Consider the following 18558-nt stretch of genomic DNA (forward strand, 5'->3'; position numbering starts at 1 on the left):
GATTAGAAAGCATAAAAGGTTTATATACAACTGATTCATATTTTGCTGAACCATTTTCCAAGTGTCGAGATGGCAAAGGATGGAAAAACTTTCATGTGCATAATGGGTTTTTGTTTCAAGCTAACAAACTCTATATTCTAGATTGCTCTGTTCGAATTTTACTTGTGCAGGAAGCCCACGCAAGAGGACTCATGGGCCATTTTGGAGCCAAGAAGACAGAACAAGTCCTTACCGACCACTTCTTTTGGCCAAAGATGAGAAGAGATGTGGAGAGACATGTTCTTCGCTGCGAATCATGCCACAAAGCTAAGTCTCGTGTGAACCCTCATGGATTATACACTCCTCTGCCTATCCCTACTGTGCCTTGGGAAGATATCTCCATGGATTTTGTCCTTGGTTTACCTCGAACCAAGCGGGGAAGGGATTCCATCTTTGTTGTGGTTGATCGTTTTAGCAAAATGGCACATTTTATCCCATGTCACAAGAGCGATGATGCTTCACATATCGCTGAATTGTTTTTCAAAGAAATTGTATGACTACATGGAGTGCCACGAACCATTGTTTTTTATCGTGACACTAAATTTTTGAGTTACTTTTGGAAAACTTTGTGGGGAAAACTTGGAACACGGTTGCTTTTCTCTACGACGTGTCATCCACAAACGGATGGACAAACTGAAGTTGTGAACTGTACTCTATCAATGCTACTACAAGCTACCCTCAAGAAGAACTTGAAACTTTGAGAAGAAAGTTTGCCACATGTCGAGTTTGCATACAACAGGGCAGTACACTCGACCACTAAATTTTGTCCATTTGAAATTGTATATGGGTTTAAACCCACTGCTCCCATAGATCTTTTGCCTTTACCTATGTAGGAACGTGTAAACTTCGATGCAAGCAAGCGAGCCGAGTTTGTCAAGAACCTTCATGATAGAGCTCGGACAAACATTGAAAAGATGACAAAGCTGTATGAGAAGCACGCCAATAAAGGTCGAAAGAAGGTGTTATTTGAACCAGGAGACTTGGTTTGGGTGCATCTACGTATGGACAGATTTCCTGAACAACACAAAAGCAAGTTGCAAGCCCGAGCTGATGGTCCATTCAAAGTGCTATGCAAAATCAACGACAATGCTTATGAAATTGATCTGCCTAGTACTTATGGTGTGAGTACCAGTTTTAATGTGGCCGACCTATCTCCATTCTTTGGATTGGAAGAGTCGAGGATGACTCCTTTTCAAGGGGGGGAGGATGATGTGACCATGCCAGCGTCAAGGACAGCGTCGGGGACCTCTCCGACCACCTCGGCGATCTCTCCGACCACCTCGGTGAGCTCTCCGACCACCTCGGCGATCTCTCCCACCACCTCAGTGAGCTCTCAAACCACCTCGGCGACCTCTCTGACCACCTCACCGACCTCGGTGACCTCTCCGACCACCTCACCAGCTGATACACCACTCCAAGTCCCTACTGGACCAATCACCCATAGCCACGCCAAAAAGATACAACAAGAGGTGCACGTGCTACTTTGTGAATTCCAATTAAACATTGATGGTAATTTCGAGCTACCTAAGTCATGCATGTTGTTATTACTCAGGTTCTCTGAGAAGGAAGACAAGGATACATCAAGGATGGTTCAGAGAGAAGAGCTATGTTCGAGTCAATCTAGCATGGCATCCGACCAGTTTTAGTGAAGACTGTTCCAAAGCTCAACAGTCTGCATGAAGCTAAAGATCCCGTGCAAAACTGAAGGAGTTACGACCAAAATAATGAAGACTGCACAGAAGCCTAGAAGACGTGTGGGAACTGAAGACCACCTCATAAAAGCTCTAGCCAGTTGACCTTCCGCCTCCTCAACGTGGTTTCTTCAGTTCACATCTATCTTAAGAGACTTCTCGTAGTATAAATACCACCTCGAGGCTACTAGAAAAAGAACTTTTGATGATTTGATAATTCCAGTGATATTGCAGCCGAGCTACCGAGTGTTTACTCAAACCCTTGTTCTTCCTTGTTCTTTCTGGACTTGTGAAGAGATTCCTCTGGAATCCACTAGTTCGTGCTTTGCGGGTTCCAGTACGGTTGCCCCGCCTTGCGTGGATTAGCTCCGGTTGTGGTTCTGCGGTCGTTCGGAGATTGAGTCGAAGTCTTCGTGGTTTTGGTGTCTCTCTTCCCGTTGCCTGGTCGCATCCAACCTTAGTCAGGTATAAAGCTAGTTACTCCGCTGTTCTCTAGCAAGTTACCCTTTTATCCCCGCTGCCTTGTTGCAAGTTATCTTGATCGTGACCTACTATCATGAAGATCGGGCCAACTCCCGTACTAAAATAGTTTAGTACCTATCATAGAGTCTTCTCCCCATCACTCCTGGAATGTCAAGAGCTAGATCACTAAAACCTTTGTTAACTCTATCCACTGAGACGCTAACATATCCAGGTGGTATTATTGCCCCATAGATTCTTGGTGTCTTGGAAGGATCGGGAGGAGAAAAAACACCGAGAGCCACCATGATTGTGGCATTCCCTTTTGGAATATGTAGCTCACATGATGTAAATGGTGCAGTGATGTCATCCACGGGGAAACGTAGTATTGCGTCATCTTAATTTGGCAACTCCATGGAAGCGCAGCTACTTTTCAACTGATCAGGGGGCTAATATTAATGTTGATTCCTAGATCTAATGCCTGCCTTTGGGCACTCATTGCTATTTGCACTTGCTTTATGATTTCATCCTGCATTCTAGCTTGCATGTCTTTTTTGCGCTCCTATGCTTGAAGCAACGCCTCCCGTGACTCACGAACATATTCCTCCAACCTACTGATCCACGCTGCTTCCTCATCCTTCCTTCTATGTCGGCTTCTGTAGGTATCTCTGTCATTAGGGAAACCATACTCCCAAGAAATGTTCCGTCCTAAACCTCTCGTTCGGCCACTGTGTTCAGCAGTCCCGATGGCATATGTCAGTTCATCCTTCTCGCTATTGGGCCTGAACGCACCAATAGCTTTACCTTGTAGAGCATAAGAAAATATTTGTGTTGCTCTTTCGAGTTTTGGGCCATGAACCAGCTTTTCGGTCTCTAGGTCCAGTGTTCCCCCATGAGCGAAAAACCAATTCTTCGCACGTTTGGGCCAATTGAGTGATTCTGGTGTGATACCCTTGGCAAGAATGTCTGCTTCCATTTTTCCCACTTAGGAATGGTAGTCGCGTAGCAACCTAATCCCATGCCATGGTGGTATACCTTATGTCGGGTATTCTCTTGGTTCCTTCTCACCTGTTCCTCACCCTCTTCTGATGTATTGTACTATACAAAATCATTCCAGTAGGGCCTCACTTCGTGAGCGGGCCACTAGTATTGAAATTGGGCGTTAGGTTCTTCTTGATGTATTTCATGTATAGGGATTTCTTCCAAGTCTGGAATTGTGTGGCCATCTTCTTCATAGCCCACTTTTGAACTAGCTCCTTTAATTCATCATCGTTGATATCATCATAATCATCCGCTTGCAACGTGAAATGTTGAAGGATATCATCCCAAATTAAATTCTTATCAAGATCAGAGAAAAAACTAACATGAGGCTCATTGATCTTTTGCTTCCATTCACGAGCACTGATCAGAAGTCTGTCCCTTACAAGGCACCCACAGTGTTGCACGAATTTCCTTGCATGTGGACCACGTGGTTCGCCTGTATCGATATAGAATTCTGATATTATGTAGCGCCCCTCCAATGGCTTTTTCGGGCCTTGAATATTTTTGCTTTTCACCGTTGTGGTCGTCGATCCAGAGGGCTATGTTTAAAATAAATAAATAAATATCATGTGTACACATAATAGATGATAGATATTCAAATATATATATATATAATATTCAAATATATATACCTCACCAGTATTTTCTTGCACAATATTTTCTTGGTTATCTTGAAGAGCCAGGTATTGACTCCCGTCATCTACATCCTATTGGTCACCATCGGCAAATTGAGTGCCGGTGTTGATAATATCCATCATTTCTTCATCCATGTTGTCTCTCGGGGCAGCCATCTAGCTTTTACACCACTAGATATATCTATAAAAAATAAGAACTATGTCTATAAAATGGACTCCTGTAGGACGTGCCACCTCGAGGATAGTAACATTTGTAGATGCCATTTGTAGGTCTGAAGTTATCAAATATCCATCAAATTCTAGCTCAAAAACATGTTTAAATAAATAACCATCCATCCTAGTTGACCTTGCTTGCATGATCATCTCGGCGAGCATTTCTCCACTGGATGGCACCGTACTTGGCCACGGAAGAGCTCCGATTCTATGAGGAAGGGAACACAGTCTTCCACGACCATTGCCGCTCTCCCTCGTAGAATCAAAGCTCCTCCTTGACATCCGTTACCGCTCGGCAGAGAACATGCTAGCCGAGATGAACACGGTCCGCAAGTTCAACTAGTACGGATTTTCTATAATTTTCTAACTATTTTCTAGGTATTTCATTTCATGGAAAAATTAATTCTAAAAAATAAAAGGCATGATTTCTAAGTATTTCATTTCATGGAAAAATTAATTCTAAGTGACCTGCTCGACATCAGCGAGCTCGTGGGCGTTTCATGGAAAAATTAATTCTAAGTGACCTGCTCGACAAAATTGAGAAAAAACACACGCTCTCATGACCTTGCTTACGTGATCATCTCGGCGAGCATTTCTCCACCGGACGGCACCGTACTTGGCCACAGAAGAGCTCTGATTCTACGAGGAAGGGAACACGGTCTTCCACGACCGTTGTCGCTCTCCCTCGTAGAATCAAAGCTCCTCCTTGACGTCCGTTACCGCTCGATAGAGAACATGCTAGCCGAGATGAACACGGTCTGCAAGTTCAACTAGTACGGATTTTCTACAATTTTCTAACTATTTTCTAAGTATTTCATTTCATGGAAAAATTAATTCTAAAAAATAAAAAGGCATGATTTCTAAGTATTTCATTTCATGGAAAAATTAATTCTAAGTGACCTACTCGACATCGGTGAGCTCGCGGGCATTTCATGGAAAAATTAATTCTAAGTGGCCTGCTCGACAAAATTGAGAAAAAACACACGCTCTCATGACCTCACACATCTTCTAAGATCACGTAAGCTGCCGCTTGTCGATCCGATCCGACGGGGTTTGACCATCGCTGAGCGTCGTTTAGGTTGCCTTGTTTGATGGTTCATTCATGATTCATGCTACTGACAGGCACATACAAGAGATCAAATGAGCCCTAGTCATTGTCTTCCAAACACAGACCCAATTGATGTCAAGCCGCAAGAAATTGAAACAAGCAAAACACAGACCCAATTGATGGCTCCGGGGCTCCTCGTCCTCGGCGGTGCATTGGCTCGGGTGGCTCCTCCGCTGTGGAGTCGCTCGGGCCAGGGATGCTCAGCGCGGGGAAGGCTCGGGCGTGCTCTGATGAGGCAGTGCGGGGAAGGCTCGGGCACGCTCCGGTGAGGCAGCGCGGGGAAGGCTCCGGGGCTCCTTGTCCTCGAAGGTGCAGCAGCACAGGGAAGGCTCGGGTGCGCTCCGGTGAGGACTGCGGCGACGATGGACGAGGATGAGCGAGGCATGCGTTGGCCGGCCGGAGAAGAAGCGCGCGTGTGCGTGAGGCTAGTGACAGCGTGCGCGCGTGATGAGGCGAGGCTAGGGTGGTTGCCTGGGGGCGGCGGCGCTGCTGGATCGGATCGATCTGGTGGAGAAGATGAGGCGACGGCGTGGCGGAGACAGAGAGGAAGAGAACTAGAGAAGGGAGAAGGGCGTGGTTTATAAAGGGAGACCTGTAGTCCCGGGTGATGGTTAGAACCGGGACTAAAGGTTCTTTAGTCCCGGGTGATGGTTAAAACCGGGACTAAAGGTCTGACCTTTAGTCCCGGGTGTAGCCACGGTCCGAGAGTAAACGGGATTTTGGCAGGCCATGAAAACGCAGCCCACCTTTACTCTCGGGTGGTTGATCCACCCGAGAGTAAAGGTGGGCTGCAGTTTGGCTTCCCGCTAGTTTCAAGCTCCATTTGTTTTTTTATATATTTCTTTCTATAAAATGTTAAAGTCTTGTTAATTGCACAGTAAATTAAATACAAGGCATAAAATTGTTTTAAAAGAATATGGATTTAGTTTTTCTTTATTGCACGTAGGAAAATTGTGTGACCTAAAGTTTTTTGTTTTTTCTTATAAGTATTGAAACATAATGTCATTAATATTTACTATTTCGTTAATGCAAAAATGTAGTGCTTAATTTAAATCATTAAAACTTTTGTTTTCGATTGAAAATTTGTTTTCACATCATTTTAACATAAATCTTTTCATTTTTTTTCATCACTCATTGTCCAAAAGCGACATGGAAATCCCACCATCAAACACAAATTTAATCTGAACATAGAAAAAAAAGGAAACACCTAATAAACATCTCTGAATTCACAATTATTACATAATACCTCTAATACACACTATTAAACATCACTATATATATCAAGCGGGCACGGTAGTGAACTTCTTCTTAACATATATCCCTTGGTTATGATCGCGCCGTAACCATGGAGTGTTCTCATCATTTAGCTGAATGCTTGGATCTTTGTTCACTGTGAAGGGTGGAATTCGGTCATCCTTTTCATAATCTTCTGATATGTCTAACTTGTCTTCAATTCCAACAATGTTTCTTTTCCCTGAAAAAACTATGTGACGCTTTGGCTCATTGATTGGGCCGTTGTTGTTTTTCTCTCTCTTCGGTTTTGTAGACATGTCCTTGACATAGAACACCTGATTCACATCCTTAGCAAGGACGAATGGTTTGTCTTTGTACCTAATATTGTTGAGGTCCACGGTTGTCATTCCATACTAGTTGTCGACTGCTACCCCGCCTCCAGACGCCTTTACCCATTGGCACTTGAACAAAGGTACCTTAAAAGTAGGTGCATAGTTTAGTTCTCATATCTCCTCTATGCGGCCATAATATGTTTGCTTATTTCCATTAGGGTTGGTGGCATCTATGCGGACACCACTGTTTTGGTTGGTGCTCCTTTTATCTTGGGCTACTATGTAAAATGTATTCCCATTTATCTCGTACCCTTTGTATGTGAGGATATGCCACGATGGCTGCCTAGCCAACAAATACAGTTGCTCATCAATACTCTCATCACCCTGACATTCTTTTCGTAACCAGTCGCTGAAAGTTTCCATGTGCTGATGCGTAATCCAAGCTTCAGACTTCCTTGGAAACTCGGATCGGAGCAACTCTTTATGTGTCTCGATATACGGATCCACCAAGGAGGAGTTTTGTAGAACTGTGTAGTGTACTTTATTAAAATAATTGTCTTATGTACCAATATATGTTTTCTTCCCTAGTGTCCCCTTTCCACTTAGTCTCCCCTCGTGTCGTGATTCAGGAACACCAATCGGGTCAAGGTCGGGAATAAAGTCAACACAAAACTCAATGACCTCCTCTGTTCTATAGCCCTTGGCGATGCTTCCTTCTGGCCGAGCACGGTTGTGAACATATTTCTTTAGGACTCCCATGAACCTCTCAAAGGGGAACATGTTGTGCAGGAATACAGGACCGAGAATGTTAATCTCCTTGACCAGGTGAACTAGGAGGTGTGTCATGATATTAAAGAAGGAAGGAGGGAACACCAACTCAAAGCTGACAAGACATTGAACCACATCATTTTGTAGTTTAGCTAGATCCATTGGATCGATTGCCTTATGAGAAATTGCATTGAGGAATGCACATATCTTCACGGTGGCTAGACGTACATTTGGAGGTAGAAAATCCTCTTAATGCAACTGGAAGCAATTGCGTCATGAGCACGTGGCAGTCATGGGACTTTAAGTTTAGGAATTTCTTCTTTGGCACATTTATTATACCCTTTATATTCAAGGAGAATCCAAATGGTACCTTGATGCTTGCTAGGCATTCAAACATGCTTTCCTTCTCTTCTTTGCTAAGAGTGTAGCTGGCAAGACTTAAATAATGGCGTCCATCATCTGTCTTCTCTGGATGCAGGTTGTCTCGTTCTTTCAAACACCGTAGGTCTTGTCGTGCTTCAAGTGTGTCCTTAGGCTTCCTATACACACCCATGAAGCCTAGCAGGTTCACACAAAGATTCTTCGTCAGGTGCATCACGTCGATCGCGCTACGGACCTCTAGGACTTGCCAATAGGGTAGCTCCCAAAATATAGACTTCTTCTTCCACATGGGTGCATGACCGTCGGCATCGTTTGGAACAGGTTCGCTGCCATGTGCCTTTCCAAATACTACTTTCACATCCTTGACCATATTGAGTACATCCTCACCAGTTTGGTTGCCCATCTTGGTCTGGTGGTCTGCCTTACCTTTAAAATGATTGCCTTTCTTTCTTAGGGGGTGATTCGTAGGAAGAAATCGATGATGGCCAAGGTACACGACCTTTCGACATTTTTTCAAGAATATACCTTTAATGTCATCGAAACAGTGCGTGCATGCATTATATCCCTTGTTTGATTGTCCTTAAAGATTACTTAGAGCAGGCCAATCATTGATTGTTACGAACAACAATGCTCGCAGGTCAAAGTGCTCCTGTTTGTGCTCATCCCACACACGTACACCTGGTCCGTTCCACAAAAGTAGAAGTTCTTCAACTAGTGGCCTCAGGTACACATCGATATCGTTGCCAGGTTGCCTTGGGCCTTAGATGAGCACTGGCATCATAATAAACTTACACTTCATGCATAACCAGGGAGGAAGGTTATAGATACATAGAGTAATAGGCCAAGTGCTATGACTACTGCTCTGCTCCCCGAAAGGATTCATACCATCCGTACTTAAAGTAAACCTTAAGTTTCTTGAGTCGTTTGCAAACTCTGGGAATTCTATATCGATTGCTCTCCACTGTGACCCATCAGCAGGGTGTCTCAACATATTGTCTACCTTACGGTCTTCTTTGTGCCATTGCAACAACTTTGCATGGTCTTTGTTTCTGAACAGATGTTTCAAGCGTGGTATTATAGGAGCATACCACATAATCTTGGTAGGGATTTTCTTCGTGGGACGTTCGCCCTCAACATCACCAGGGTCATCTCATCTGATCTTATACCGCGATGCATGACATACCGGGCATGCATCTAACTTCTCATACTCCTCGCCACGGTAGAGGATGCAGTCATTAGGACATGCATGTATCTTCTGGATTTCTAATCCCAAAGGGCAGACTACTTGTTTTGCTTCATACGTAGCGGCGGGCAATTTGTTATCCTTCGGAAGCATCTTCTTTTGGATTTTTAGTAACTCCCCAAATCCCTTGTCAGATACACCATTCTTTGCCTTCTATTGCAGCAATTCCAGTGTGGTACCCAACTTTTTCTGTCCCGCATCACAAGTTGGGTATAGTAATTTCTTGTGATCCTCTAGCATGCGCTCGAACTTGATCTTCTCCTTTTCACTTTCGCATTCTCTTTGTGCATCACAAATGGCCTGACCAAGATCATCAGCGGGCTCAACTTCTGCCCCTACCTCTTCTTTAGCTTCCCCCATTGTAGTATCATTGAAGGCACCATATTCAGCAATAATGTCATCATCGTCCTATTGTTCTTCTTTACCTTCTTCCATTATAACCCCGGTTTCTCCGTGCTTCGTCCAATAAATATAGTTTGGCATGAAACCCGACTTCAACAAGTGTGAATGAAGACTCCTTGAGCTAGCATATTCCTTCAAATTCTTACATATGGCACATGGGCAGCATATGAAATCATCGTGTTTGTTTGCCTTGGCCACACGTAAGAAAGAATGCACGCCCTCAATGAACTCTTGGGAGCGGCAATCAGCATTGTACATCCAATACCGGCTCATCTGCATTACATGCCATACATACCATATTAAAACCTAGAACATAATTAGTTAATTATATGACATGCATGCCACCACACAAGGTATTAATTTATGAAAGTCACGCTACAATGTAGACAATCCCAACTACCACTAAAAAAACTAAAGCTAAAATACACTTCAGCAGCATAAGGATTTCGTGACCAATCCCAACTAAAACAGACAGATCATGTGTTTGTTCAATATCTATGGGCTTCTTCCGCAGGATCACTGCCTCATCAGCCGCCTGTGCAAGAGAGTTTTGCACATGTTCAATATACTCTTCCTCCCAGTACCAGCCTGAACATCCAGTACCATCCCACTGAAATTAAAACAAAAAATTAGAACTCTAATCACAATCATCATGAAAATAAATATAAATTAACCATAATCATTAAATGCGACAAAATAACTCACATTGCGATCTGGACACATGTAGAAGATATGGCCCTTGTTGGGACACTCCTTTCTCACCCGGTACTCCATCACAATCTTCTCCTCACACTTGCCACATGCAATGAGAGGGAGGTCCGGCCTCAGTTGCTTTGGAACCCGATGAGAGGCCGAGGACCCGAAAGCAGTTGCCATCTACTCTCTATACTCATTTTTAATATAATATAAATTTCTTATTTTATAAACAAATAAAATTAAAAAAAACTCTAAAATTCTCTATATCTCTAAACCATGAAGTGTGCTATGCATGCTAGAAATGAAAGCTAAATACTAGTTTTGAATAACTACTTTAACCTTCCTTCATCCAAATATGCAAACTTTAAAGTGATTTTGAGCTTAGATGGCTTACAAATAAAAAAAATCCACCATAAAAAACCACATATATCTAGTCCACAAAATGAGATATGCTACTGATGAAATATGAGAGTATAAAGTTGGTAACCTTTAGAACCGAAGAATCGATGGAGGAATCGAAGAAATCTTGTGATTACCGGCGATGAGGAAGAAGAGAGGCCGGTGATGAAGCAAGAACACTGAGGTCGAAGTGGCTCGGGCTCAGGGAGGAAGAAGGGGTATATAGGAGGGGACCTTTAGTTCCGGTTAGAGACACCAACCGGGACTAAAGGTCCCTTTCTAGTTTCGGATGGAGCCTCTAGTCGGGAGTAGACTTTTACTCCCGGTTGGAGGGACCAACCAGGAGTAAAAGTTAACCTTTAGTTCCGGTTGGTAGCTCCAACCGAGACTAAAGGTCCCTTGCAGCAAAAGCCTGCCACAGTAGCCGTTAGACAGGGTCCTTTACGGTTGGAGCTACCAATCGAGATTAAAGATTTCTCTAGCCCCGGACGCAAAAAATACCAGGACTAAAACTAAATTTCGAAGTGGATCAAAAGTCATTTCTCTACTAGTGACATCCGCCACAGAGGACACAAAACATGAGGCGTCCATACCATCCTCGTTACCTCCATGAAGGTGACACTGAACTCCTTGAGAATGTTAGCGTGGTTGTTGAGCCGCCTCCGCCAGACCGCCATGCCTGCTCCGGCGGCGCCCCGCCATCGAAATCCAACTGATGATGTGTCAGTTTCAGTGGATTTTTTTTTAATTGGCTCGTCCTGTGTCTGCCAACAGTTGACGACCGGCATGGTGAGTCTAGAACAAGCTGCCTACAGAACGAGATGTTCAACCTCGATCGGATCCTTCCGGCTTCCGGGGATGTGCTGACATAAATCTCTGGTTCAGTTTTAGTGGCATGCATTTGCTTCCTAAAAAGACTGTGTTGGTACGCCGCCGCCGGCGTGTTGCTTTTGCCGTTGCGCTCGCTCATTGATCAGGTGCAGCAGCAGGACGTGCGATCCGATTTAATTTGGCGAAGTCCAAGGAGGGTTGCACTGCACCACGACGCACACACTACCGGAAACGTCAAATTTACCGAGTGTTTTTATATTTACCGAGTGTTTTTCCACGGACACTCGATGAACAAATTCTTTGCCAAGTGCTGCGCTAAAACCCTCGGAAAAAAACACTCGGCAAAGAAGAGGTTTGCCGAGTGTAAAAAAAAACACTCGGCAAATAGGGGGTTTGCCGAGTGTTTTTTCTTTTTTACACTCGGCAAAGAAATAAAATCTTTTTTCTGGGAGAGAAGGAGAGGAAAAAATGAAAAAAAAACTTTGCCGAGTGCCCAGATCTAGGACACTCGGCAAAGGACAAAATCCTACTTAATTCCCCGCGGACGCCTCTCCCCTCCCCCTTCTTCTTCCCGCGGGCGCCCCTCCCCTCTCCATTCTTCTTCCCCCGACGGCGCCCCTCCCCTCCCACTTCTTCTTCCCGCGGGCGCCCCTCCCCTCCCCCTTCTTCTTCCCCCACGGCCGCCCCCTCCCTCCCTCCCCTCCTCCATTTTTGGCGCCGGCGCGCCCCTCCCCTCCCTCCCCTCCTCCCTCTCCTACCTCCCCTCCTCCCTCTCCTTCCTCCTCCTCCTCCCCAGATTTGCCCGCCCGCGCCCTCTCTCCGGCGCCGCCACGCCGCTCCCCTCCCTCTGGGGGGCCCTTCACGGCCGCGCGCGAGGCAGCCCAGCCCCTCCCGTCTATGGCGCAGGGCGGCTCGGCCCCTCCCGGCGATGCGGAGCAGCAGCAGCGGGTGGCGGTGTAGATCCGCCCTCCTCCCCTCCCTCCATGGCTCCACCGGCGGGTGGCATTGCGGATCCGGTGGGATGGAGCCACCACGGCGCGGGTCCGGCGGAGAGGTGTCCTCCGGCGGCGGATCCGGTGGGTTCAATCCCGGTGGCGGTGGATCCGTGGATCTGACGGTTAGGAGCCCTCTAGCGGCAGGCTCCACGGCGAGCAACGCGGCGGTGGCGGGCTCCATGGCGGCGGCCCCTCCCCTCCCCTTCTTCTTCTCCCAGTCGGATCTGGTCCTCCCTCTCCCGGATCCGGCTGGTGGCGGCCGGATCTGGCGGCGGGCGACGTGGTGTGGTGGTGGTGGCGGCGTCTTTGGTGGCGGTTGTGGTGGTGGCCAGCGTCGGGGCGTGGTGGTGGCGGCGGTGGCTTTGGTGGTGGTGGTGGTGGCCGGCGGCGGCGGTGGTGGTGGTGGTGGTGGTGGCCGGCGGCTGTGGTGGTGGTGCCGCCGGCGACTTGTTTTTTTTTCCCCGACAAATGTTTGCCGAGTGCTTTTTGGACTCGGCATAGTCTTTGCCGAGTGCCCGACGATTGACACTCGGCAAATAGCTCTTTGCCGTTAAAACCTACGTCGAGTGTCGTTTGCCGATTATTTTTGGGGCAAAGCTCCTGTATAGGGTAGTGACAACAAGTTGGGAACAGAGAGCGCTTTGCCGTTAAAACCTACGTCGAGTGTCGTTTGCCGATTATTTTTGGGGCAAAGCTCCTGTATAGGGTAGTGACAGAGGAACAGAGAGCGTTCACTTGTTCAGATTTGATACGTACGAGAGCTGTTGCTGAATCAGTGTGGCACTGGAATACGTATTACTTGCCTGTAAACGTGTCACGTGTGTGTACGTTCTCAGTTATCTACACATGCCATGCCACTACTAAACAATTGTCCTCCACAACCCGTTACATAAACAAAAGCTAATATAAAAAGTACACATATACATATACCCTATTTGTCTATTACCTACTCATGATGCATGCCATTATTAGAGCAAGTGAAGCCAACCATCTCATATTCACTTATTAAGAGTTTAAAGTCGACTTAGAAAATATTCATAGTTGCCATTTATTTATTTTTATGTCAAACATAGTCGAAAATTGAAAAATAGCTCAACAAACATTTAAAAATAAAGATAAAAAAGCTTCTTGATCAGAGAAGGGTTTGAAACATTTTGCAAGGTATGGTTCCAGGACTACCAACCACACCCACAGGTTTGCATTTTTTTTTGAGGTCAACCTGCATTTCCATTCCACAGATGCCGGAGAACCGGTTGGTAAAAGGCGGAGCCTTTCCAAAGTACATCAAAGATCAGAGGCTCAGGTAGAGGCGTTTAGATTAGTTTGTCAAGAGAACTTAGCAAACAACTGGAGACAAACAGGTTTGGTTTGCATTGGGAACCAGCTTGCACATCATGTAAACTTTTAATACCAAAGTTAATTATTCCAGGCACATACAGGAAATCGGTAACATGCTTATTCAGAGAACGGATACAATTTGTGTGAAAACAACACTCCAATATATATGTTCCATAAAAAAAATAGCGAGAAATGAAACAAAGCAAATCACATATACTGATACATGCGACGACTAGAGATGCACTAGTGTCATGCCAGTCACAGTTTATGTTCTACATCTCTGACCAAGTCTCCTCAATTTCAGAAAAGAGCGGCCTGACAGTCTTGTTGAGTCCGAAATCAGTCCCAACGAAACGCATGCAGCTTTCAAGTTCGGACATGGTTTTCGAAGCTTCAGATAGTGAACTCTTAAATCCCTTGTTTCTAAAGATTTCCACATACTGTTCGCAGCGCATCACTGATTCAGCAATCTGACCACAAAGCTTCACAATTCTCAGACTGTCTGCTGTTGCATGACGGTTGTCGTCTATTATGGTCTTGAGCTTATACACAAATATTTCACGTCGTCGCTCCACACTTCCTGCATTGTTCTCATTATGAAAGGCTATCTGAATTGCACCATCCAAATCTGCACCGTTCAGTTTATCACATATCACCTGAGCAAGGGATAAAAACGCTTCTTGCTCCTCCCTTTCTTGATCAGAAATGTCCTCTATCCTTGTGGGGCTTTGTCGTGGTACTCCTAAGCATCTACGCGCCATTCATTTAATAGAATTAGAATATATGGTTAGGATCATCTATTACCTTCTAGGAAGGTAATAGACCAAAATATATATTTAATTAATTAAAATAAGATAAATAAGGAAAGTTTTAGATATATTTTTTTCTAGATTTAATTGATGCATGTGTGGTCTATTGGATACGTTAAGTCTTTTTATTTTGTAAATTTGGATATAACATAATTTGATTAGCATAATTTAAACATGACATAACATAATTTGATTAGCATACTTTGGATATACGTGACAAAATTTGGATTTAGCCTAACGTGCATGGCATAATTTAATTGTCATAATTTGATGAGAGCTACGTACGGTAAAAATATTCCACCCGCTATCGTGCTCCATATATATGCACCCAAAGGAAGGGCCGCTCGCCCGTTTGTTTCTCCCGTGAAGAAGAGATTTGCTAATATTTATTTTTCCTTTTTCTAGGTTAATTAATTAATTTAAAACACCTAAAAAAATCAATGACTCAGATTTATTTGAGGTATTACCTTCTGCGTAAACGGAGTACCCTAGAAATGTTATGCCTTTCTTCATCCTCTCTGGATACAGATGGTGGTCTTCCCCGCTGGTTATGCTCGTCTCTTGATGCAGGTTTGTTCTGGCCCGCTGAAATTTGTCTTTGTTGTGATTTTATTGTCATTGACATTATTTCTCTGAGGACCTGCAATGACAAAGTTACTTATCAGTTCTCTTCGTTTTTTTGTTGTTCTTCTGTAATCATTAGCATTTTGCGGGGTGCCAAGCCTGGAACAATAATTTTTTGTTGAAACAAAGTCTCCTTCTAAAAAGAATAGGAAATGGAATTCAAATCAATGCACACATATTTCGTACTTGTAAAATGTAAATGAGAAGATAAAAACTGTTGTGTTAACATGCTTTCAATGTATATCCACTATTTTCAGGGGAAAAAAAGGTAGTGTTGTGCTACTGATGTATTTTGATTAGATTAATAGACTTGCACACTCACCTTTGGCAGCAGTATTTCTTTCATAGTATTGTCCACATTACAGTGAGCACACAGGTTCGCCATTATCTCTGCTGCTATTGTTCTCTGCGTGACGTTCTTCTTATCATCAAGTATTTCAGTGAGACGACCAATAATGCCATCTTGCGTGGTCATGATGAGGGCAGAGTTACTTTCACTGTTAGTTGACAGGGATACCAGTGTCCTCCCAACCATGGCGGCACCATCTCCATTAGCAAGCAGGAAGAGTTGCAGCTGATTTGTGACAAGTACTTCTTTAATTTCCTCGGAGAGGTTGGTAGACAAATCCAGTGCCAGTTCTGTGAGGATCTCCATGGCAACCAGCTGCAGTTCTTGGTGGTCAGCTTCATCATTGCCCAGTTCAAGAAGAATTCTCTTCAGGTTGCTCAGTGCTTGATGCTCTGAGAAGATTTGACGGCGCATCCTCCTGCTAGGCCGGTCTGGAGCGCGGATGAGCTGGTACAGCACTTTGAGGCATCTGGTTACAATGTCTGCCCAAGCCTTGGTTTTGACATCCTGAATTAAGGTCGCCGAGTAGACGGGTGCTGTGATTTTAGGAAGGAGCTCGGGGGCCCCGCATATAATCCTGCGGTTGTATTCGCTGCTGGACGCCAGCAACTCTAGGATGGTCAAGCCTTGCTGAACCAGCTCGTTGCTTGTACCTCCTTCCCTCTTGTGCCGGTGTCTGTGTTCCCTTATCTTCATTCTCTCCTGGTCTCTCATGAGTTGTATGTGCGGTGTCTCTTCTCTTATCACTATCTCTTGGTAATGCTCTCCTTTTTTCAGTGGTCCTGTTGGTCGCTGATGCTGGGGTGGATCATCAGGGACTTGTTTGCTGTTCCGATTCCGATACGTCTGGGTGGTCTCCTCTTGATCTTGGAGCAGGGAGGAGATGCACCGCATAGCCCCAGGGTACTTGGATAAGTCATCTATGTGGGCAGCAACATCGGCCACGATCGTCGCCGCGAGCTCTCTAATCTCCTTTTTATCGTCTAGGCTGCCGATCACTGCATAGCATGTACCGCTGCGGGATTGGTATTTTAATTGAACACAGGCTTCATCTAGGCTGCTGCTGCTGCTTATCATAAGTGAATCTATCAGTCTCTGAATCCTGTGCGTCGAGGGAAGCAGCAGCCACCTCACATCTTCCCCCTTCTTAATAAAGGCGCTGAGTAGCCTTGCACCATACAGGTAGTCCTCCTGGGATTCAGAATCCAGCAACTCAGCGCCGTACTTGATCAGGTCCCTGCCCTTGATGGATAGAGGATCCTTCCTGCATTTCGCGCTGATATCAGAAAGGTACCTGCCGATGGCATCCTCGCCCCACTTCTCTGGCAGTTGCTCTAGTGCAAGGAGGTGGCTTGCAATGACTGTCTCGCCCATGGTTATACAAAAGAGCAATAACACGAACATGGTGCCTTGGAAAATAACAAGAGAATAGAATATGTTCAGTGTTGCCATCATGTCTGTCATGCTGTCAGTCCCATCCCTTTGATAACCGTGATTGAGCTTCGCTATGCGCAATGACGATATCGCTGCACAGGCCAAAGGCCCGAGCAGGTAGATCAGCTCGACGCACAAAGCAACGCACGAGAGTGGGAATATTACGACTGTTGAAGAAACAAATATAAGGAATAACCCCGTCCAATTAATCATCCTCGCGGTGAATTCGGTAACCTTAGCCATGAGTAGAAGGTACGTCTCCAGAAAACTCACGAGATACTCTACACTTCTCTCCCAGTCCTTGAAGATCCTGCGGGCAACAAACATGAATGGTCCGTCGTCAGTTTCTTACCGATCTCATTTGTCCCATAAGTCATTAAAGGGCAACAGATTATTATTGCTTTAATCATTACAGCTTTACAAATCACAAGTTGCAACACAACGATCGAACGTTTCTCCTCCTGCACATCTACTATCTACTATACCTAAATAGAAGAACCCCACTAGAGGATTTTCCAGTGATTTGGTGAAGCCACGTCATCACAGCTCCACTACATCAGTTCCTGTCGACCGCAGCTAAAGACCCGAAGCGTCCCATCCAATATTCATGTCGACGGTAGCTGAGGAGACGCTCTCCGTTTCCTGTCCTGGTGTGCAAAACGAATAGTTGCAGTCCCCTGGTCTCCCTCCACACTACTATAGAATAGACTTTAGAACGATGTCCCAATTTAGTATTAGCATCGGCATTTTTTGCCCCCGGAACTAAAGGATCCTTTAGTCCCGGTTGGTAATACCAACCAGGACTAAAGGTTCCTGCCCAACGGTCGTCCGCGGAGCAGGGATCTTTAGTCCCGGCTGGTATTACCACCTTTAGTCCTGGTTGGTAATACCAGTCGGGACTAAAGCTTTTAGTCCCGATTTAGGTGATGCCCCGGGAATAAAGATTAATCTTTAGTCCCAGTTTGGGCCCCTAACCGGGACTAATTATCCCGGCCTATAGACCAGCTCATTTCTTCCTCCCCGAGCCCGAGCCATTTCATTCAAACTCACTGCCTCTGTTCTTCAGCTTGCTGTTGTTCTTGCTCTCTCCCCCTCCATTGGTGTTGCTCTTCGATTTTGGAGGTAACAAACTTAATTCTCTTATGTTTTATCAGTAGCTTATCTCATTTTGCGATGTAGATGCATGTGTAACTTTATATGTTGGACTTTATTATGATTTTATATGTCATTTTTAGCTCAAAATCACATGATGATTTGCATATATGTTTGGATAAACAAAAGTTAAATTAGTTCATCAAAATCACGCCTCGCTCGTCCTCGCTGGAGCACGCGCCATCCTCGTCCCCGGCGGCTTACGTGATCTTAGAATTAATTTTTCCATGAAATAAAAAACTTAGAAAATTGTTAGAAAATTGTAGAAAATCCGTACTAGTTGAACTTGCGAACCGTGTTCAGCTCGGCGAGCATGTTCTCTGCCGAGCGGTAACGGACGTCAAAAAGGAGCTTTGATTCTACGAGGGAGAGCGGCAACGGTCGTG

At 45.1% G+C, this 18558-nt stretch overlaps 2 protein-coding genes across 2 annotated transcripts in view; one reads left to right on the plus strand and one right to left on the minus strand.

The window, feature by feature from the left end:
* Positions 1-12399: 12399 nt before the first annotated feature.
* LOC136499312 (uncharacterized) lies at positions 12400-13773 on the plus strand. Its single transcript, XM_066495017.1, has 2 exons — positions 12400-12831; positions 13705-13773. The coding sequence occupies exons 1-2, from the start codon at positions 12400-12402 to the stop codon at positions 13771-13773; spliced, it is 501 nt and encodes a 166-aa protein (XP_066351114.1).
* A 72-nt stretch (positions 13774-13845) lies between these two features.
* Positions 13846-18558, minus strand: part of LOC136501624 (uncharacterized) — a 34127-nt gene continuing 29414 nt past the window's right edge. The window contains exons 2-4 of the mRNA XM_066497142.1: positions 15560-17330; positions 15081-15253; positions 13846-14554 (exon numbers count right to left, since the gene is read on the minus strand). Of these exons, the coding sequence (XP_066353239.1) occupies positions 14077-14554; positions 15081-15253; positions 15560-17330 (2422 nt within the window). The 3' untranslated portion in view covers positions 13846-14076. The remainder of the gene's footprint in view (positions 14555-15080; positions 15254-15559; positions 17331-18558) is intronic.

This window comes from Miscanthus floridulus, chromosome 13 (assembly GCF_019320115.1).
Source record: "Miscanthus floridulus cultivar M001 chromosome 13, ASM1932011v1, whole genome shotgun sequence".
Classification (NCBI taxonomy): Eukaryota; Viridiplantae; Streptophyta; class Magnoliopsida; order Poales; family Poaceae; genus Miscanthus; species Miscanthus floridulus.